Here is a 21,503-nt window from a genome sequence, read left to right as displayed (position 1 = left end):
TACTTCCCAAGTAAGCAAGTACATAGTTGAGTACTTGAGTATGACACAGTACTTGAGTACTTGAGTATTGAGAAACGGCCATCATGTTTAATAGTGTTGACAGAAATGTGTCACGCTCACAGTTTAAAACACAGATTTGAGGTGAAGCATTTCCACGTGTCTTTAATGGTACATGAAAACCATTCCTCATTGTTCTTCATCTTGAGTCTTCCTCGGTTGCACGAGGAGATGTTTCCCCAGAGGTGTGGAGCAGAAGCAGCCGTCTCTGTACACAAGTCGTCCTCTGAGAATGGTGGCGCGCACAGATCCTCGCAGCCTCATGCCAAGATACGGCGTTATCTGCACAAACACCATCGCGGCGTCAGGGATTTGTCGTCCATTCACAGTCAACACTAGAGACGATGCTCACCTTGTTTTTATGATGTATGTCGGCTTCTGAAATCTGTCAAGTGCACAAGAAAGATGAGACCAAGCGGATTCAGGCTTTGGTGATCGTAAATGTCAAGGACTTGTTCAAACCTCAAACTCTCTCTCTGGGTCCCACACCACCAGGTCGGCGTCATAGCCGGGGCTGAGGCGGCCCTTGTGCTGGTCCAGGCCGCACAGCCGAGCGCTCTCCTGGCTCAGGAGTCTCACCACATCTGACAGCTGGAAGCCTCGCTTACTGGCTGAACTCCAGAACAGAGGTAACCCTGGTGGGATTACGTACATTAAATAGGTCAAAGTTCATGGTTTTAGGTGGAGTTGTATGAGGAAGCGACACATTTGTAATCATTTCATTCCGCTGCATCAAAGTCCATAGAGAAGATGAGTGATTTTCTACCGTGGCACAGTCGACTTACTTGACCTCACTGCAGCTCCTCTGAGCCAGGAAGAGACTTTAATAACAAGATAAAGTGAACATGTTCTTATGGTTTATAGTTACGTTAAGTATCACTTTAAACACATTAGATAAGATTTCCTTATGCCAGACTGAAAGTAACTCATTGTTTGTTCTGTCACATAATCCACCCTGAAATGTTTGTTTTTTTTAAAAATATGTTAATTTATGTGAATCCTGTAATCTTTCACAGACTGTGTGTCTTATTTTGCATGTTTTTTTTCATCATGTGAGAGTGAAGCCTGTGGGACACACGAGCCACCGCTCTACTGATGCCTCATTTTGTAAGTTGATGTTAATTGGGTTTAATTTGATCAAATATTTGAAATGCCAAATTGACAAAAGAACACATTTGAACACACAGGCGTTAGAGGCAGCAGTGGATCAACACCTCGTGTTTGCCGTGGTGTCAAATGGGTGGTTTTCTCTCTTTGGTTTACGAGAGTGAGTGTCACAGAACTCACTTTGCAGCTGACAAAAAAATAAAGCAGCGATGTTCTTAATATAACACAGACTCAAGAAGCAGGTGTAGATTTGAGCTTTCGTGAAATGTGCTGGTTCACAGTCGAGTTTAACTTTGATGTTACCAAACTGCAGTGAAGAGATTCCTCCCCAGGCCTGAGTGAAGTCTCCACTCTCCATGTTCTTCAGATCAGGCGTGCAGGGAGAGTGATCGGACACCACCATGTCGATGTGGCCGTCTCTCAGTGCTGACCACAGCAGCTCCTGATGGGACAGACGATCATGAGCGAGTGCAGAATTAAACGTGTGAAGTCATTATCGCTCATTATACCCTGTTCTCAGCTCCTCTGATGGGGGGGCAGCACTTGAAGTGTGTGGCTCCTGCAGGAATGTCCTCGGCACTCAGGCTCAGGTAGTGGTGGGTCGTCTCCACGGTCAGCGGGGCTCCGGCCTGTCGGGCCCTCTGGATCAGAGTCAGCGGCTTCGCGGATGATAGGTGAACTATGTGGCAGCGGACCCTGCGGCACAGAAAGCTGTGTGACTGTGGCGTCGTTGACTAACTAACTAACTAACCCTACATGAAATCATCTGGTCTGTTCTGTATCACTGTTTTTGATTATTACTGGTACTGCAGGCAGAGATCTGTCACCGTGCGAATAGCCTCCATCTCCATGACGTCAGGCCTGGACTGAAGGAAGGTCGAGTACTGACGAGGGTCTAACGTGGAAAAGGTTCATTCAGTACATTTGACTTTTTCATATTCTAATAGAAGACACAGCTTTTACAATCACAAAGTATTGAGAGGGAAATTCAGTTCATTATACTGTAGCTTCTCCAGATAGAAATATAGAGAACACACAGAGCTGGTTCTACAATCTCTGGGGGCCCGAGGCAAAGAGGGACATTAGGGGCCCTCGACGAACATGTATTGACTTCAGAGATCTGATATCCTAGGCCTAGTTTGCCTTCCCTGTTGCTACTGAATTTACATTATAATAAAGAGGAATGTAACAATACAGGTCATTTGTAGCTGCATTATACTGCAAAAGCTAGATTCATTTTAGGTTATTTTACCAGGTTATCTAGGTTTATGTAGGTTTATGTAGGTTATGTAAGTTATGTAGGTTCATGTAGGTTTATGTAAGGTTATGTAGATTATGTAAGGTTATGTAGGTTTATGTAGGTTATGTAGGTTTATGTAGGTTCATATAGGTTCATGTATGTTATGTAGGTTCATGTAGGTTTATGGGGATTTCATGTATGTTATGTGTAGGTTCATGTAGAGTTTATATGTTCACATGTATGTTATATGGGTTTATGTAGGTTTCATGTATGTTATGTAGGTTCATGTAGGTTCATGTATGTTATGTAGGTTTATGTAGGTTCATGTAGGTTTATGTAGGTTCATGTATGTTATGTAGGTTCATGTAGGTTTATGTAGGTTCATGTATGTTATATATGGGATTCATGTGAGTTCATGTAGGTTATGTAGGTTTATGTGAGTTCATGTAAGGTTTATATGGGATTCATGTATGTTATGTGATTCATGTAGGTTTATGTAAGGTTCATGTATGTTATGTAGGTTTCATGTAGGTTTTATGTAGGTTCATGTATATTTATGTAGGTTCATGTAGGTTTATGTAATAATGTTATGTAGAGTTCATGGCAGGTTTATGTATGTTATGTATGAGTTCATGTAAGGTTCATGCAGGTTCATGTATATGTATGTTATGTAGGTTTATGTAGGTTCATGCATAGGTTTATGTAGGTTCATGTATGTTATGTAGGTTCATGTAAGGTTTATGTAGGTTCATACTTATGTGTAGGTTCATGTAGGTTATGTAGGTTTATGTAAGGTTCATGTAGGTTTATGTAGGTTCATGTATGTTATGTAGGGATTTCATGTAGGTTTATGTAGGGTTCATATGTATGTTATGTGAGTTCACATGTAAGGTTCATGTAGGTTCATGTATGTATGTATGTTATGTAGGTTCATGTAGGTTCATGTAGGTTCATGTAGGTTCATGTATGTTATGTAGGTTCATGTAGGTTCATGTATGTTATGTAGGTTTACGTAGGTTCTTTTATCAACATTTACAGAAGTCAAATCACAGACAGTAAATCTCAGCAGTTTTTATCACCTTCCCTGTGAACAATGAAAACTCCTTATTTAAAATAAAAAGAAGGTTGAAATATAAGTAAGTTAGACCTTCATCGTATCTTCATCACACAAAACTGATTTTATTTTCTTCTCATCTATCCAATCGTGTACAAAAAAACACACTAAATGTATTGGTTTAAAAGATCGTCCACTCACAGTAGTTTGTGTATTAAAACTTCCTGAGTCAGAGACAAAAACCCACATTAAGCTAACAACAGTCGCCTGGTGACAATGTGGACGTTGTCTTTATCACCAACTTGTTACAAAGAATGTGGAGAATAAAATGTTCATACTGTTAATAATTATTGCTCCTTCTTTGATTCTAACATATGCTAATAGATATTTTACGGACAGTTATTTGTGTGTACTACTCCATCTCATGGGAATGTTGTAATAATGATCATCAGTACATCACTAAAGCATCTGTCTCTCTCTCTCTCTGTCCATCAGACAGAAAAACTGGTACAAAGCCATCTGTAGTTTTAATAGAAAGCCCTTTGTAAAATGCTTTGTTCTATAATTAGTAAAGATCATTATTATTATTATTATTATTATTATTATTATTGTTACGACTGCAATAACACATTCTTACCTGCAGTTTCCTCTGGTTTTGGTTCAACATCCAACTCTGCGTGGAACTAGAAGAAGCAAAATATCCTTATTTCATTGCTGTAAAGTTTATACAAGTGTGATGTTGTGTTTGGTGGGGAGTTACCAGCAGGACACTTCCTGTCCCCTGCAGCTGCTTCATGGCTGCGTGTAGATCACTGTCAGTCACGTGTGGAAACTCCTCCACTCCGCTGTGGATGAGGAAACATTTGAAGCCCGCCACGCCAGCGTGGATCATGGGCCGCAGCTCCGGCTACAAGGACATGTTGTTTTCATGTCACCCAAACTGGACTGAACTAGTACATTTTAGTCTAAGCTGTTCCGTGCTAAACTCACCTGATTTCCTGGAATTACACCTCCCCAGAAAGCTGTGTCCACAAAACACTTTCCTGTGGCCTCCTGCAGCTTCTCATGGAAGTGATCGAGTGTGGTGGTTGGAGGGACACTGTTTCTGTGTGGGTTCATAATGTTCATACATGATTATCCCATAGCTCTGTTTTTAGTCAGCAGCCATTGTTCAAAAGAAATACACCAATTCATTCCTACTTTCCCTTCCGAGACTGGAGTTTGTAAACTGCTCACTCTCCTGCACCAAAGTCCACTGAGAAAATCAGTGTTTTAGCTCATGGAGACACAGATGCTACTCGTCTACTGAAGGATTTCACACACAAAGGTCACAAATAACACGTATGAACTAACTAAAGGAGGCAGCAGTTGATCATCAACTCCTGTGTGCTGTGATGTCAAATCAATGATTTTCTCTATGGACTTTGGAGTCAACACAAACACAAACTTCAGTTTACTGTTGAAGTCGAACAATAAAGTGGCTAACATGTTTCTATGGACTTAAACAGGCACACTTTTATTTTAGCTTTGTATTATAAAGCTAGGGTAAGTATTTTTGAAGAAGTGTGCTTCCCAACCTCAGTTTGAGAACTAATATTTTTCAAAAATACTAGAATAGGGGTATTCTAGTAAGACAAAGCAAAATGCAAATTGGGTCCTGAGTAACGATATAAAACAATGAAAACATAAGTCGTGCAAAGCGTTTTAAAGGTTTCTTTAAAGAGTGTCTTCAAAGAAACCTTTCTTGAGTGTTGCTTTAATATCATTGAAATCAATGTAACACTTGAATTTCATTAATTACGGTCAAACCTGTGTCACAGATCAAAAGAGTCGACTCGTATTCAAAGTGATACTGAACTTGAATTAAACAAGCAAACCAGTCTTTAGCAAATGTGCACTAAATGAGTAACTACAACATAAAAACAAATAACCTTTGGATATAAATATACGTATCTAAGGATATCTAGATTTCTTGATTCTGTTCAAATGTATCTTGGACATATTAAAGCCTTAGGCCGGCTCTGGTAGTGATTGACTCATGGGAGGAACTCACAGTGGCATGTCCACGATGGTAGTGACCCCTCCGGCTGCAGCAGCTCTGGTGGCCGTCCAGAAACCCTCCCAGCTGGTGCGACCCGGTTCATTCACGTGGACGTGACAATCCACGACTCCAGGCATCACCACGCTGTCGCCCACGTCCAGCACCTGCAATCACAATCCGGTGAAATCTCTGAACATAATCCCATCAGTGGAAAACGTGTGTGATGAATGAATACATGAAAGCAGAGAAGCAGAGCTTTAATCTCATGTTCTCGGACTTCAGAGGAACCAGCGTCCAATCACAGATGAGATTCACCGCCACGTGTGTGACGTCATCTTCTGAGTAAACAGTTAAATAACTGACAGATATGGAAAGTGAACGTGATCTAAAATCTGGAATCTAAATGAATCCAGATTATTCTCATGATGTCATAAGAGGGTTAAAACAAAATGTCTGCCTCTGTGAAAACAAAGGGTCAAAGAAAACTCAACTTTTAACTTTTCTTCAGAGCTGAGTTTGTGAGTCACTGAGTCTGACACACAGCACCAGGTGCATGATGGGAAATACCCACCACCTTTATTTAGCCTCTCTCGCTCTCTCTCTCTCTCTTTCTCTCTCTCCCTTTCATTCCTGCAGCAGCTGCTGTTCAGTGACTCACCACAGAAACCAGTGATGACGCACTCTCACCTACAGAGGGCGCCAGCGTCTCATCACACAACATCTTTGACTGAAGCAAAAAACACAAAAATAAATCCTTGATCCAACAAATGAAATAAAACACAACAAACAGCTAATGTTGTTGTTTTCCAGTTGTTAGCATGATCATGTTAGCATCACCATGTTAGCAAGATCGCGTTAGTATCATCACGTTAGCATCATCACGTTAGCACGACTGTGGCTCTGTGACCTCACCTGGATGATGTCATCATTGAGAAGGCAGAGCATCTCCTCATGACGAACGGCTTTGTTCAACCACGACGCGCAGAGAGACTCGAGAGACAGAAGGCGGCGCTGCAGCTGCTCCACACTGAAACCTGACACCTGAGACCAGAACCACAACTTTACTGCAGCTCTACAGTACCAGAGAGTACTGTGTTTGTGTGTGTACATACAGTGTGTGCAGCAGCAGCAGCACAAATGTGCGTCTTCAGCGTTGAAAGCTTCTCAAACAGACTCTGGATCAGCTGTCGTTCTTCTCTGACTCGACTCAGCTCAGCTGGAGGCTTAGCGTATAACAGCGCCTCCAGCTGGACACAGAGGAAACAACGGCAGTGCACAGTCAGTGACTCCGCCCCCCTGCTTCCTGTCAGGGTTGATCATAGAAGTGCACTGACCTGTTGGACAGTGAGATGGAAGCTGCTCGTCAGATCCAGGATCAACTCACTCTGCTCCACCTTCCTCTTCACCTTCTCATGGAGCTTCAGCAGCTTGGCCAGATCCTCCACCTCCTCCTTCACCTCCTTCACCTCCTTCACCTGCAGATGTTGCTGGACTCCTCTCACAGTCTTCCAGCTCTTCTTCATGTCAGCCACCTCTATGTCCAGTTGCTGGACAAAAGAAAACCGTGTATCTGATCAAACATCAGGTGAAGACCACTTCATAGTTTCTGTGTCTGAGTACAGAGGTCAACACATCTGTGACCCAGTGAGGACATCCACCAGGAGGGACAGACATGGACCCTTATTTTGGTTTTACTGGAACCAGAAGAACCATGTTCTCATGAACAGATCATGTCAGTGGACCAGTGTTTGGAATAACGCCGTTTAAAAGAACAGCGTTGGTAACAACGTTATTTTTTTAGTAACGGGGTAATCTAACTAATTACTTTTCCCATCGTTACAACGCTGTTAACGTTACTGGACGTAAAATGTGGTGCGTTACTATGCATTGATTGAATAAACTGTGTAATCCGAAAGCACCCCTGGCTCAAAGCGGGTTAATAACACGTTAAGTGATTGGAGAATGGAGAGGCCCTGAGTCAGTGAGTCCCAGACCCTGTGGGCCCAAACACCCAGTAGTGCTACCAATACCAGGAATCCTCACTGTCCCGTTTTCCAAAAAACCCAACAATTCTGACCGTCACAATCCCAGTCGACCCAAAGATCTAGAACCAATGCTATTGAGTACAAAAGACATCCCCAAAATCCACCAATCCAGAAGAACCAAAGGTCAAACACAAAGAGTCCAGATACCCAGCCAGCATGTCTACGTGGGACCCATGAGGGTTTGTGGGCATGGACTTGAAGAGAGCAAATGATGCAGGTCGCATGGTTTTAGTAACATGGGAAGCAAACAAAGGTGGGGCCACCATGGAAACCACAGACAAACCCACTTGGGACCCATATAGTCCAAGACTAAGAACAATCTAAAAGAACTCTGTGGTCTCAACAATTGCAGTCCTCCTTGGTCTTAAACCTAATTAAAATCCACCCAGGCCCAATCGTCACCACAAAAGTAATGAAGCTACTAAATACCAGTCCAAACCGTCTACATAGTCCTCATTGTATTCTCTGTCTTCTCTGTCCTCAATGTCCTCTCCCTCTGTCCTCTCCCTCCGTCCTTTCTGTCCTCTCCGTCCTCAGAGCAGAGTCACCACTCACAGTAAAATGAGGTCTGGCCAGTTTGAAGCGCTCCAGCAACCTGGAGGCCTGCACGTCTGAATCCAGGTCCACTGAGGTACATGAGTCCAGCAGCTCAGAGACACAGGACAAGTCCTGCAGGTTCTGAAGACACACAGCAAGTAGATTTAGTCAGTGAGTGTGTGAGTTCAGGACGCACTCAGAGGACGTGAGTCATGAGTCAGACGTTTAACAATTTATGGATTATCAAAGGAATATTCCAAAGGACTCATCCGTTTGAGTTCAGGACCTTTGTCCTCACGACACCTGATACCTTGAGCAGTCTGTCCTGGAACCTCCTGTAAGACTTCATGTCCCCCTGGTGGTGATGGATCTGGACTCTCTGCTGACTCCACAGCTCCTTCACTTCCTGTTCGGTTCTGCTGAGCTTCTCGATCGTCTGCTGGACCACGGACACCAGAGACTGCAGGTCCAAGCCTGATCCCAGCACCTGACACACACACACACAGTGACATTTGATCATCTAAATCTCTCAGCTCAAAAACATGGACTCCTGATGTCCTGGTTACCATGACGATGGTTTGGACATAGTTTTTTCCCAGTTCCTGAGTAGTGAGGAGCTTCTGTAGCATGTCCTGCCAGCAGATGTCAACCTGCTCCTTTTCCTCCTGCTCCTCCTTCTTCTTCAGTGGTGGCCAGGAACTGTTGGCAGACTCGATGTTCTCCTCTTCTTCACCTGACCTCCTCCTGGAGCTCCCTCTCAGTTCCTCCATCTGCTCCTCCACCTAGAAAACAACCGCAGCATCAGGATCAAATGTCACAGTTTAACTTCAGCGCCTCACGGACCTGAGGAGAACCTGACCTGCTGAACCGTCCTGAGGAAGGAGACGTACGGCTGCAGCAGCTGCAGGTTGGACTTGATCTTCAGGTTCAGACTCTGCAGCTCCTTCAGAACCACGTCAACTCCAGCAGCCAGTTCAGGACTCAGTGACCCAGTGGAGGCAGCAGCAGGTTGTGCTGTTCCACATCTCTTCAGCTGATGGGTCAGGGTCTTCAGGACGGACAGCGGTCTACAGGATTCACTGTGAAGGCAGGGACCAGTTCTGCAGGATACATCTATAGGCAGAGCTCCGATCTGATCCAGGACCTGCTTCAGATTCTCTACGTCATGACGAGCAGACTGGACCCACAAAATAAAACCCAGATCCAGAGACGAGTTACTTTCAGTTCAAGTCAAGACTTTAGACTCAAGTCTTTAAGCTTGAGTTTGAGTCAGGTTCTAAGTTAAGTCAGAATCTGGATGTTTTGAGCTGAAATGCATCATGGGAGATGTAGATGACAACAAACTTTATTTAAACAGACAAAGAAACACCTGAAAAATCCCTATACTTTCCTCTGTTTGACTTTGACTGTGTGTGTGTGTGTGTGTGTGTGTGTGTGTGTGTGTGTGTGTGTGTGAGTGTGTGTGAGTGTGTACCTCAGCCTGTGTGCACAGCTTGTGTGTGTGTGTGTGTGTGTGTGTGTGTGAGTGTGTACCTCTGTACCTCAGCCTGTGTGCACAACTTTGTGTGTGTGTGTGTGTGTGTGTGTGTGTGTACCTCAGCCTGTGTGCACAGCTGTGTGTGTGTGTGTGTGTGTGTGTGTGTGTGTGTGTGTGTGTGTGTGTGTGTGTGTGTGAGTAGTATGTACCTCTGTACCTCAGCCTGTGTGCACAGCTTTGTGTGTGTGTGTGTGTGTGTGTGTGTGTGTGTGTGTGTGTGTGTGTGTGTGTGTGTGTACCTCAGCCTGTGTACTGCTTTGTGTGTGTGTGTGTGTGTGTGTGTGTGTGTGTGTGTGTGTGTGTGTGAAGTGTGTGGTGCCTCAGCCTGTGTGCACTTTGTGTGTGTGTGTGTGTGTGTACCTCAGCCTGTGTGCACAGCTTTGTGTGTCTGTGTGTGTGTGTGTGTGTGTGTGTGTGTGTGTGTGTGTGTGTGAGTGAGTGTGTACCTCTGTACACTCAGCCTGTGTGCACAGCTTTGTGTGTGTGTGTGTGAGTGTGTACCTCAGCCTGTGTGCACAGCTTCATGTGTGTGTGTGTGAGTGTGTGTGTGTACCTCAGCCTGTTTGCACAGCTTAGTGTGTGTGTGTGTGTGAGGTGTGTACCTCAGCCTGTGTGCACAGCTTTTGTGTGTGTGTGTGTGTGTGTGTGTGTGAGTGTGTACCTCAGCCTGTGTGCACAGCTTCATGTGTGTGTTCAGAGCGTCCTCTGCTTCACAGAGACATTGTCCTGCGTCTGAACAGTTTGACAACACACTCCTGCTCTGCTGCACCCAGCTACACACCTGCACACACACACACACACACACACACGCACACACACGCACACACACGCACACACAGGTGATGAATGTGTAGCAGCTTCCTCTTTTACATCATAAATAAAAAAAAGTCACCTTGTCCATGAGGAGTTCACAGGAAGACAACAGCTGCTGCTGATTGGCCGGGAGGACATTGTGGGCGTGGTTTCCTTCATCAAACGTCTCCTGCACCTGTAATCTACCACAGAAGAAGAGAGAGAAAAGCTGGTTTAAACATGAACATGTTTCAGAGTCTGTGGTCGTCAGCCTACCTGGTGGTTCTGTCTGATCCAGATCCAGGCTTGAGATCAGTTTCAGATGCCAGGTCTTTGCTCTTTGCTAATTTGGACTTGAACTGTAACTCCATAGTCCCCTCAGACCTGGGTCTGGACTCCTCTGAAGTCTGCAGGTCTGACCTGGATCCAGACAGCAGGTTTCTGATCTTTCCTGATACGGATCCAGGCTTTGTATCTGACCTGGATTCAGGTGGATCACCACAAAAGAGGATCTCCACTATCTCCTCTGAACTGGATTCAGACTCTTGGTCTTTGTTTTTCTCAGATATCGATCTGGGTATCGGATCAGAACTGGATCCTGACTCTAGGCTTCTGATTTGCTGTGGTCTAGACCCAGACTCGACATATGTGGTTTGTTGTGTTCTCAGTATGGGCATCTGTTCTAATCTAGATTCTGGCTCCATGTTTCTGGACTGCTCTGTTCCAGATTCAGACTTCATATCTGATGTGGACTCAGGCTTCGGGTAACTGGTCTCATGTGGTCTAAAACCAGGCATCAAACCAGCTGTCTGGTTTAATCTGAATCTGGATTGCAGCTTTCTGATCCTCTCTGATCTGGATCCAGGCTGCACATGAATCTCTTTGGTCTGTGATCTGGATTCAGACTGCAGGTCTTTGTTTTTCTCTGATGTAGGTATCTGGTCCAATCTGGATTCTGCATGCATGTTTGTGGACTCTCCTGATCTGGATTCAGATTTCATATCTGATGTGGACTCAGGCTGCACGTAGCTGGTCTCATGTGGTCTGGAACCAGGCATCAGAGCTGAAATGGATCTAGATGGACTGGTTTCATCGAGATCTGACTTAGATTCAGGGTCTGTGTCTGACTCGGATCCTAAATGGAGCTCCAAACTCTCTTCTAAACCGGATTCAGACTGCAGGTCTTTGCCTTTCCATGATGTAGGTTTCTGGTTCAATCTGGATTCTGTCTGCATGTTTCTGGACTCTTGTGATCTGGATTTAGATTTCACATCTGATGAGGACTCAGGCTGCACATAACTGATCTCCTGGGACCTAGAACCAGGCCTTAGACCTGAAATGGATTCAGACTGACCATCACAGGTCTGCAATAATTTGGAATCTGAATTCACGTCTAATCTGAATCTGGACTGCAGGTTTCTGAAGTTCTCTAGTCTAGATCCAGACTTAGGCTGCAGATCTGCCTTCAATCCAGACGGAACATCTGTTCTGGATTCAGGATTCAGGTCGTTATTTTCCTCTGTTCTGAATTCAGGATTCCGGATTCTGGTTTGTTGTGATCTAGATCCGGACTTCACATGGTTTTTCACTGTAGTCTTCTCTACGATAGGTCCAGGCCTCACATCTGCTCTGGATCCAGATTCAAGGTCCCTAGGTTTTTCTGTTTTGGAATCTGACTGCAGGTCAGCACTTTTGAAAGATGTGGACTCAGGTGGCAGGTTCTGGTCCAGGATGGGGGTCCAGACCTGGTTTGAGAAAGAGTGGACAGTTCAGAGTTAAAAGATTTCAGTTTCAGTTCACTTCTAGGCTGTTTAGAGGTTTTTAGGTCCTTTAAGGTCTTTGATTCATTTAAGCTGTTCAATATCAGAGGTCAGTGATTCTCTTACCTCAGGTCTGGACTTGTGGTCTTTCTTCAAGACCTGGTTCTCCAGCTGTTGGAGCTTCAGTCTGAGAGCCTGGTCCACCGTCCTCCTCCGGTCCTGCAGAGTCTCCAGCAGCTCCTCCAGCTTTAGCACCGCCCCCCAGCTGCCCTGGGAACTCTGGGTAAACGACGCAGTGAGAAGTCAAACTGTGCTAGATCCTGGTTTATTCATGAAATTTAAAAAACAACATGAATCAAGTCCATTTCACCTGGTGTTCATGTTCCCAGTCGTCATCCTGCAGTACCGTCCCTCTCCTGTGGAGGGCCTCTGCCCTCTGCAGCAGCTGCAGCTTCTGCAGCAGAACACTGCTGCTGCTCAGAACTGTCAGGGACTTATCCAGAAGACCTGGACTCAGATTAAACCCAGTCTCAATCAGGTTAAACCAGATTAAACCCAGTTTTAATCAGGTTAAGTCCATATTAACTCAGTTTAGATTCATCTGTATTTAAACTAGTTTAAATCTGTTTCATTAGTTTGGATCACTTGAGGGAGGACCCACTTTTAATCAGTGAACTATCTCAGATTTAGACTAGTTTCCTCAGTCTAAATCAGTTCAATCTCAGTTTAATTTGTCTTGGATTAATTTAAAGCAGACTGAAACACACAGTGAAACTGTTACCTCACCTCTCCTCATGGTGGCGCAGGTGAGTCTGTGAGAGTCTGTGCTGATGTGAAGCTTCTCTGCCCTGTCCATGCTGACCACAAACTACACACACACAGGAAAACAACAGCTTCAGTCAGGATTAACCAGCAGGTGGTGCCAGAGTCCACATGAGCCCAGAAGAAGGAAATAAATGTGATAGTTTATGTTCTGAATCCCGTTTTTAGCCCAGGTTAAACTAGTTTGACACGTTTAGACAAGGTTAAATCGGGTTAAAAGAAGTGGTGTCTGACGAACGGTTGTCATGGTAACAGATTCATTGGAATCCCTGGTTTTAAAAAAAGTTTAAAATATAACCAGGACAGTTTGATTGACACGTGCAGAGTGGCCAATCAGCACAGAGCTCAGTCATGTGATGATGTCTGTCCTTCATAACTGCAGCAGCATGTGAGGGGTCAGAGGTCACTGCGGTCACACGACAACAAACTCCACTGACATCAACGAATGAACTGTTCCATCCTCCACCTTAAACCAGTTCAATCCTGTTTAGACCAGATTCATTTGAACCAGTTTACATCAGTTTAAATGAACTCAGGTTAGATCCACTTAAATGAGTTTAAATTAGGTTAAACCCAGTATAAACCCAGTTTAAACCCAGTTTAAACCCAGTATAAACACAGTATAAACCCAGTTTAAACCCAGTAATAAACCCAGTTTAAACCCAGTATAAAGTATAAACCCAGTATAACCCAGTTTAACCCAGTATACAGTTTAAACACAGTATAAACATATAAACCCAGTTTGAACCCAGTTTAAACCAGTATAAAACCCAGTATAAACCCAGTTTAAAACCAGTATAAACCCAGTTTAATCATAGTATACACCCAGTTTAAACCCATTATACACCCAGTTTAAACCCAGTATACACCCAGTTTAAAACCAGTATAAACCCAGTATAAACCCAGTTTAAACCAGTATAAACCCAGCCCAGTATAAACCTAGTATAAACCCAGTTTAAACCAGTATACACCCAGTTTAAACCCAGTATAAACCCATAGTTTAAACCCAGTATGAACCCAGTTTAAACCCACTATAAACCAGTATAAACCCAGTTTAAACCCAGTATAAACTCCAGTATAAACCCAGTTTAAACCCAGTATAAACCCAGTTTAAATCCAGTATAAACCCATTTTAAACCCAGTTTAAAAAACCCAGTATAAACCCAGTTTAAACCCAGTATAAACCCAGTTTAAAACCCAGTATAAACCAGTAAACCCAGTATACATATATACCCAGTTTAAACCCAGTATACACCCAGTTTAAGTATAAACAAAGTAAACCCAGTTTAACCCCCAGTATAAACCCAGTATAAACCCAGTTTAAACCCAGTTTAAACCCAGTATAAACCCAGTATAAACCCATTTTAAACCCAGTATAGTATAACCCAGTTTACCCAGTTTAAACCCAGTATAAAAGTATAAACCCAGTTTAAAACCCAGTATAAACCCAGTTTAAACCCAGTATAAACCCAGTATAAACCCAGTTTAAACCCAGTATAAACCCAGTTTAAACCCAGTTTAAACCCAGTATAAACCCAGTTTAAACCCAGTATAAACCCAGTATACACCCAGTTTAAAACCCAGTTTTAAACCCAGTATAAACCCAGTTTAAACCCACTATAAACCCAGTTTAAACCCAGTATAAACCCACTTTAAACCCAGTTTAAACGCAGTATAAACCCAGTTTAAACCCAGTATACACCCAGTTTAAACCTGTATAAACCCAGTTTAAACCCAGTATACACCCAGTATAAAACCTAGTTTAAACTAAAGTAAAACCCAGTTTAAACCCAGTATAAACCCAGTAAAACCCAGTATAAACCTAGTTTAAACCCAGTATAAACCCAGTATACACCCAGTTTAAACCCAGCCCAGTTTATAAACCCCAGTTAAAACCACTATAAAAACCCACTTTAAACCCAGTTTAAACGTTTAAACCCAGTATAAACCTAGTTTAAACCCAGTATACACCCAGTTTAAAACCCAGTATAAACCCAGCCCAGTATAAACCCAGTTTTTAAACCCAGTTTAAACCCAGTATACACCCAGTTTAAAACCCACTATAAACCCAGTTTAAACCCAGTATACACCCAGTTTAAACCCAGTATAAACCTAGTTTAAACCCAGTATAAACCCAGTATACCCAGTTTAAAACCAGTTTAAACCCAGTATAAACCCAGTTTAAACCCAGTATAAACCAAGTTTAAACCCAGTTTAAACCCAGCATAAACCCAGCTTAAAACCCAGTATAAACCCAGTAACCAGTTTAAACCCAGTTTAAACCCAGTATAAACCCAGCTTAAACCCACTATAAACCCAGTTTAAACCCAAACCCAGCATAAACCCACTTTAAACCCAGTTTAAACGCTAGTATAAACCCAGTTTAAAACCCAGTATAAACCTAGTTTAAACCCAGTATAAACCCAGTATACACCCAGTTTAAACCCAGTATAAACCTAGTTTAAACCCAGTATAAACCCAGTAGTTTAAAACCCAGTATAAAACCCCCCAGTATACACCCAGTTTAAACCCAAAACCCCTAGTTTAAAACCCAGTATAAACCCAGTTTAAACCCAGTATAAAAAAGTTTAAACCCAGTACAAGCAGTTTAAACCTAGTTTAAAACCCAGTATAAACCCAGTTTAAACCCAGTATAAACAAAAGTTTAAACCCAGTATTTAAACCCAGATAAACCCAGTATACACCAGTTTAAACCCAGTTTAAACCCAGTATAAACCCAGTTTAAACCCACCATAAACCCAGTTTAAACCCAGTATAACCCACTTTAAACCCAGTTTAAAAGTATAAAACCCATAGTTTAACCCAGTTTAAACCCAGTATAAACCTAGTTTAAACCCAGTATACACCCACCCAGTATAAACCTAGTAACCCAGTAAACCCAGTTTAAACCCAGTATACCCAGTTTAAACCCAGTATAAACCTAGTTTAAAACCCAGTATAAAACCCAGTTTAAAACCCCAGTATACACCCAGTTTAAACCCAGTATAAAGCCTAGTTTTAAACCCAGTATAAACCCAGTATTTTAAACCCAGTATAAAACCTAGTTAAAACCCAGTATAAACCTAGTTTAAACCTAAACCCAGTTTATAAACCCAGTTTAAACCCAGTTTATAAACCCAGTATGTTTAAACCCAGTATAAACCTAGTTTAAACCCAGTATAAACCCAGTATACACCCAGTTTAAACCAGTATAAACCTAGTTTAAAACCCAGTATAAACCCAGTATAACACCCAGTTTAAGTATAAACCTAGTTTAAACCTAGTATAAACCCAGTATAAACCCAGCACCCAGTATAAACCTAGTTTAAACCCAGTATAAACCAGTATACACCCAGTTTAAACCAATATAAACCTAGTTTAAACCCAGTATAAACCCAGTTTAAACCCAGCTCAGTACCTCCAGGGCTCTGCAGTAAAAGTCTGGCGCCAGCAGGGAGGACTTCCTGTCGCCTGTGGAGCAGACGGAGGAGCAGAGACCATCCCTCACTCACACAGAGCTTCCATGGCCTTGTGCACCTCCTGCGCCTGCTTCTCCTTCCTCCGCCCTCTGTTCGTCTGTCGCTTCTTCGGAGTCCCCAAGCAACAAGTTTACCGGCTCCATGACAGCGCCGCCGCCGCATGCCGACAGGATGAAGCAAGTTGATCCAGTTGCCTTATTGTTGCCCTCTTGTGATACAACATACCCTCTCTGGACCTTAGGTGCAACCATTGCTGCCCCTGCATCTGCCCCGGACCAGCGCGGATTTATTTTATTTTTTCCTGTGTCGGATTTTTAAATGTTAAACCCAGTATAAACCCAGTTTACCCAGTAAAACCCAGTATACACCAGTTTAAGCCCAGTTTAAACCCAGTATAAACCCAGTTTAAACCCACTATAAACCCAGTTTAAACCCAGTATAAACCCACTTTAAACCCAGTTTAAACGCAGTATAAACCAGTTTAAACCCAGTATACACCCAGTTTAACCCAGTATAAACCTAGTTTAAACCCAGTATACACCCAGTTTAACCCAGTATAAAAAGTATAAACCCAGTTTAAACCCAGTATAAACAGTTTACAGTATAGTTTATACATGTTTATACAGTTTATATAAACCCAGTATACACCCAGTTTAAACCCAAACTAAACCAGTATAGAAAACCCAGTGTATAAACCCAGTTTAAACCCAGTATAAAACCCAGTAGCAGTATTAAAACCCTAGTTTAAACCCAGTATAACAGTATACACCCAGTTTAAAACCCAGTATAAACCTAGTTTAAACCCAGTATAAACCCAGTTTAAACCCAGTATAAACCAGTATACACCCAGTTTAAACCCAGTATTTTTAAACCCAGTATAAACCTAGTTTAAACCCAGTATAAAACTCCAGTAAACCCCCAGTATAAACCCAGTATACACCCAGTTTAAAACCTAGTTTATAAAAGTATAACCCTATAAACTGTTTAAAACCCAGTATAAACCCAGTTACACCCAGTTTAAGTATAAACCTCCCAGTATAAACCCAGTATACAGTTTAACCCAGTATAAACCTAGTTAAACCCCAGTATAAACCCAGTATACACCCAGTTTAAACCCAATATAAACCTAGTTTAAACCCAGTATAAACCCAGTTTAAACCCAGCTCAGTACCTCCAGGGCTCTGCAGTAAAAGTCTGACGCCAGCAGGAGGACTTCCTGTCGTCTGTGGAGCAGACGGAGGAGCAGAGACCATCCCTCACTCACAGAAGCTTCCATGGCCTTGTGCACCTCCTGCGCCTGCTTCTCCTTCCTCCGCCTCTGCTCCGTCTGTCGTTTCTTCGTCGTCCCCAAGCAACAAGCGACTGACGGCTCCATGACAGCGGCCGCCGTCGCACACGCCGACAGGATGAAGCAAGTTGATCAGTTGCCTTATTGTTGCCCTCTTGTGATACAACATACCCTCTCTGGACCGCACGTAGGTGCAACCATTGCTGCCCCTGCATCTGCCCCGGACCAGCTGCCGGATTTATTTTTTATTTTTTTTCCTTGTGTCGGATTTTTAAATGTTTAAACCCAGTATAAACCCAGTTTAAACCCAGTATAAACCCAGTATACACCAGTTTAAAACCCGCTTAAACCTAGTATAAAACCCAGTTTAAACCCACTATAAAACCCAGTTTAAACCCAGTATAAACCCACTTTAAACCCAGTTTAAACGCAGTATAAACCCAGTTTAAACCCAGTATACACCCAGTTTAAACCCAGTATAAACCTAGTTTAAAACCCAGTATACACCCAGTTTAAACCCAGCATAAACCTAGTTTGCATAAACCCAGTTTAAACCCCAGTAGCCATTACATAGTATAAGTTTATACACGTGGGTTTATACAGTTTACAGGTATAAACCCACAGTATACACCAGTTTAAAACCCAGTTTAAAACTAGTATAAACCCAGTTTAAAACCCACTATAAACCCAGTTTAAAACCCAGCCATAAACCCACTTTAAACCCAGTTTAAACGAGTATAAACCCAGTTTAAAACCCAGTATGCACCCAGTTTAAACCCAGTAAACCCATAGTTTAAACCCAGTATACACCCAGTTTCTTCCCAGTATAAACCTAGTTTAAACCCAGTATAAACCCAGTTAAACCCAGTATACACCCAGTTTAAGAAACCCAGTATAAACCTAGTTTAACCCAGTATAAACCCAGTTTGTATAAACCCAGTATACACCCAGTTTTAAACTCAGGCAGAACCTGTTTAAACCAGTATAAACCCAGTATACACCCAGTTTAAACCCAGTATAACCTAGTTTAAACCCAGTATAAACCTAGTTTAAACCCAGTATAAACCCAGTTTAACCCAGTATAAACCTGTATACACCCAGTTTAAACCCAGTATAAACCTAGTTTAAACCCAGTATAAACCCAGTATACACCCAGTTTAAAACCCAGTATAAAACCTAGTTTAACCCAGTATAAAACCTATACAATCTGGCTTAAAACCCAGTATAAACCTTAGTTTAAACCCAGTATAAACCCAGTATACACCCAGTTTAAAACTCCAGTATAAACCTAGTTAAACCCAGGTAAACCCAGTATACACCCAGTTTAAACCCAATATAAACCTAGTTTAAACCCAGTATAAACCCAGTTTAAACCCAGCTCAGTACCTCCAGGGCTCTGCAGTAAAAGTCTGACGCCAGCAGGAGGACTTCCTGTCGTCTGTGGAGCAGACGGAGGAGCAGAGACCATCCCTCACTCACAGAAGCTTCCATGGCCTTGTGCACCTCCTGCGCCTGCTTCTCCTTCCTCCGCCTCTGCTCCGTCTGTCGGCCATTTTCCACCGCCGCCAGCACCTCCCTCTCATGTTTCTGGACACACACACACACACACACACACACACACACACACACACACACAGTGTAAACAAACAGAGGTCACTGAGTGGAGGGGGCGTGGTCATGTGATCACCTCCAGTTTGTCCTTCAGCTGCTGCAACTCCTGGATCAGGGTCCGGTTCTCCTCCTGGTCTGATCCCACCTCACATAGACTGGGCTGGACCTGGACCAGCTGGAGGTGGACAAGAGAGCCGCTCTGCACACACACACACACACACACAAACACATGCACAGGGAACACACACACACACAGGGACACAGACACACACACACACAAACACTGCACACAGACAAACACATGCACACAGAGACACACACACAGACACACCGACAGACACACATACAGAGACACAGACACACAGACACATGCACACACAGACACACACACACACAGACACACCGACAGACACACCGACAGACACACACACACACACAGACAGACACACAGACACACACACAGAGACATAACACACATACACAAACACATACACACAGACACACCGACAGACACACACACAGAACACAGACACACACACAGAGACACAGACACAAACATGCACACAGAGACACAGACACACACACAGACACACACTCTCCATCACTAAGTTCTAATGACTTATTTAGTAAAATTCTGTGTTTGAAAGCCTTTGTTCAGTTGGACTTCAGTGACACACAGTGACCACACGAGGCAGCAGAGGACCAGCAGCTAAAATCACTGATTGTCTGTGTGGGCTTTGGTGTGAGAGAGTGAGTGGTTTATAAACTTGAGTTTCCTGTGTGAAAAGTGTGTCTCACAGTGAGACAAAGACGTGGACGTGTTCTGAAGACACGTTGTTAAATGTTTAAAATGTTGTGATGAACGGCGTGGAGCTGTTGACGTACCTGGAGGACAGAGACGACCAGCTGTGATTGGCCGGCCTGGATGGCAATTGTGCTGATGGGGGTGAAAGACGGAGGACACTTCATGTTGTCTTCTCCTTCTCCTCTCTGTCCACCTGTCCTCCGCTCACATGTCCCTGTGTCCTCAGGGTCACCGGCCGTCATTGAAGTCAAAGTCTCCAGAGAACTTTTCCTCCTGTTCTTGTTTATGAGAACAATCCTGCAGGTTCAGCTGAGTCCATGTCACTGCTTTATCTACACAACATCAAGAAAACGGAGCTTTGATGACGTCTGGACGTCTCTGCTGTTCTCACTCAGTCACAACTTCTAAAAAAAACACCGTGTCCCTTTAACGTCTGTCAGTGATTATTTTGATCTTAGCTGGAGACGAACAGGTGGCATCACACACCACAGTGAGTCTGTGCACAGATTAGATTAGATTATAAGAAGTTACACTTTACCTGACACAGAGTTTCTGTAGAGCTGAGTCTGTGTTGCTGCCACTGAAGCCACGACTGACAGAGAGACAGGGGGAGAGAGAGAGACCGACAGGGAGAGAGCAGAGCTGGCAGAGGAGGTAAAAATAGACGACATGTTTCCAGTGGGATTATCAGTCAGCTGAACTGTCTCCATAAACAAACACTCCCTCTGTGTGTGTGTCACATTATCAACAAAACAAGGTTTTATCACAGGTGAACAAACAGAAGCATCAATCACACACACAGTATTATTATTATTATTATTATTATTATTGTTGTTAATAATCTAATCTCAGGTTGTGTTTCCAAAACTTTCTCTTTCAGCGACGACAACAAACGTTCATGAGCCAAAACCACAACATGGATTTAGAGCCAGATCTAGAAGTATTAGGGCCAGCCAAAAAATAGAAAATAAAAATCCGACACAAGGAAAAAAAAATACATTTAAAAATCCGACACAAGGAAAAAAAATAAAAAATAAATCCGGCAGCTGGTCCGGGGCAGATGCAGGGGCAGCAATGGTTGCACCTACGTGCGGTCCAGAGAGGGTATGTTGTATCACAAGAGGGCAACAATAAGGCAACTGATCAACTTGCTTCATCCTGTCGGCGTGTGCGACGGCGGCCGCTGTCATGGAGCCGTCAGTCGCTTGTTGCTTGGGGACGACGAAGAAACATAAAATGGCCGCCACTCGGGTCAACAGTGAAACACAGACACCGTCTTATTTTTGTCGTACGTGTAAAACTGTCAGAACATCGTTAACGACTGCTGT

General features: G+C 43.3%; 2 protein-coding genes across 3 annotated transcripts; both read right to left on the bottom strand.

Annotated features, from left to right (window-relative positions):
* Window positions 1-135: 135 nt before the first annotated feature.
* On the bottom strand, window positions 136-6,220 carry LOC122760966 (allantoinase, mitochondrial-like). Its single transcript, XM_044016174.1, has 11 exons — window positions 6,158-6,220; window positions 5,512-5,663; window positions 4,449-4,563; window positions 4,219-4,365; window positions 4,096-4,141; window positions 1,966-2,059; window positions 1,674-1,860; window positions 1,468-1,606; window positions 520-692; window positions 410-442; window positions 136-339 (listed from the first exon to the last, which is right to left on the bottom strand). Exons 1-11 carry the CDS (start codon window positions 6,218-6,220, stop codon window positions 187-189), a joined length of 1,302 nt encoding a protein of 433 aa, XP_043872109.1. The 3' UTR covers window positions 136-186.
* Window positions 5,734-20,861, bottom strand: LOC122760964 (centrosome-associated protein 350-like). 2 transcript variants are annotated; one of them, XM_044016171.1, is made up of 18 exons: window positions 20,714-20,858; window positions 20,256-20,507; window positions 19,447-19,569; window positions 19,285-19,346; window positions 17,643-17,781; window positions 12,957-13,038; window positions 12,541-12,677; window positions 12,297-12,449; window positions 10,687-12,155; window positions 10,511-10,613; window positions 10,280-10,399; window positions 8,941-9,258; window positions 8,648-8,863; window positions 8,392-8,568; window positions 8,100-8,222; window positions 6,834-7,046; window positions 6,612-6,746; window positions 5,734-6,540 (listed from the first exon to the last, which is right to left on the bottom strand). In XM_044016171.1, exons 2-18 carry the CDS (start codon window positions 20,415-20,417, stop codon window positions 6,364-6,366), a joined length of 3,909 nt encoding a protein of 1,302 aa, XP_043872106.1. In that variant the 5' UTR covers window positions 20,418-20,507; window positions 20,714-20,858; the 3' UTR covers window positions 5,734-6,363. The 2 variants fall into 2 exon arrangements, with proteins under 2 accessions (XP_043872106.1, XP_043872107.1); XM_044016172.1 differs by lacking the exon at window positions 8,100-8,222 and having other exon boundaries at window positions 20,714-20,861.
* Between the last annotated feature and the right edge of the window lie 642 nt (window positions 20,862-21,503).

Source organism: Solea senegalensis, unplaced genomic scaffold, assembly GCF_019176455.1.
Source record: "Solea senegalensis isolate Sse05_10M unplaced genomic scaffold, IFAPA_SoseM_1 scf7180000014243, whole genome shotgun sequence".
NCBI classification, from domain to species: domain Eukaryota; kingdom Metazoa; phylum Chordata; class Actinopteri; order Pleuronectiformes; family Soleidae; genus Solea; species Solea senegalensis.
This window is presented reverse-complemented; position numbering and strand designations above follow the sequence as displayed.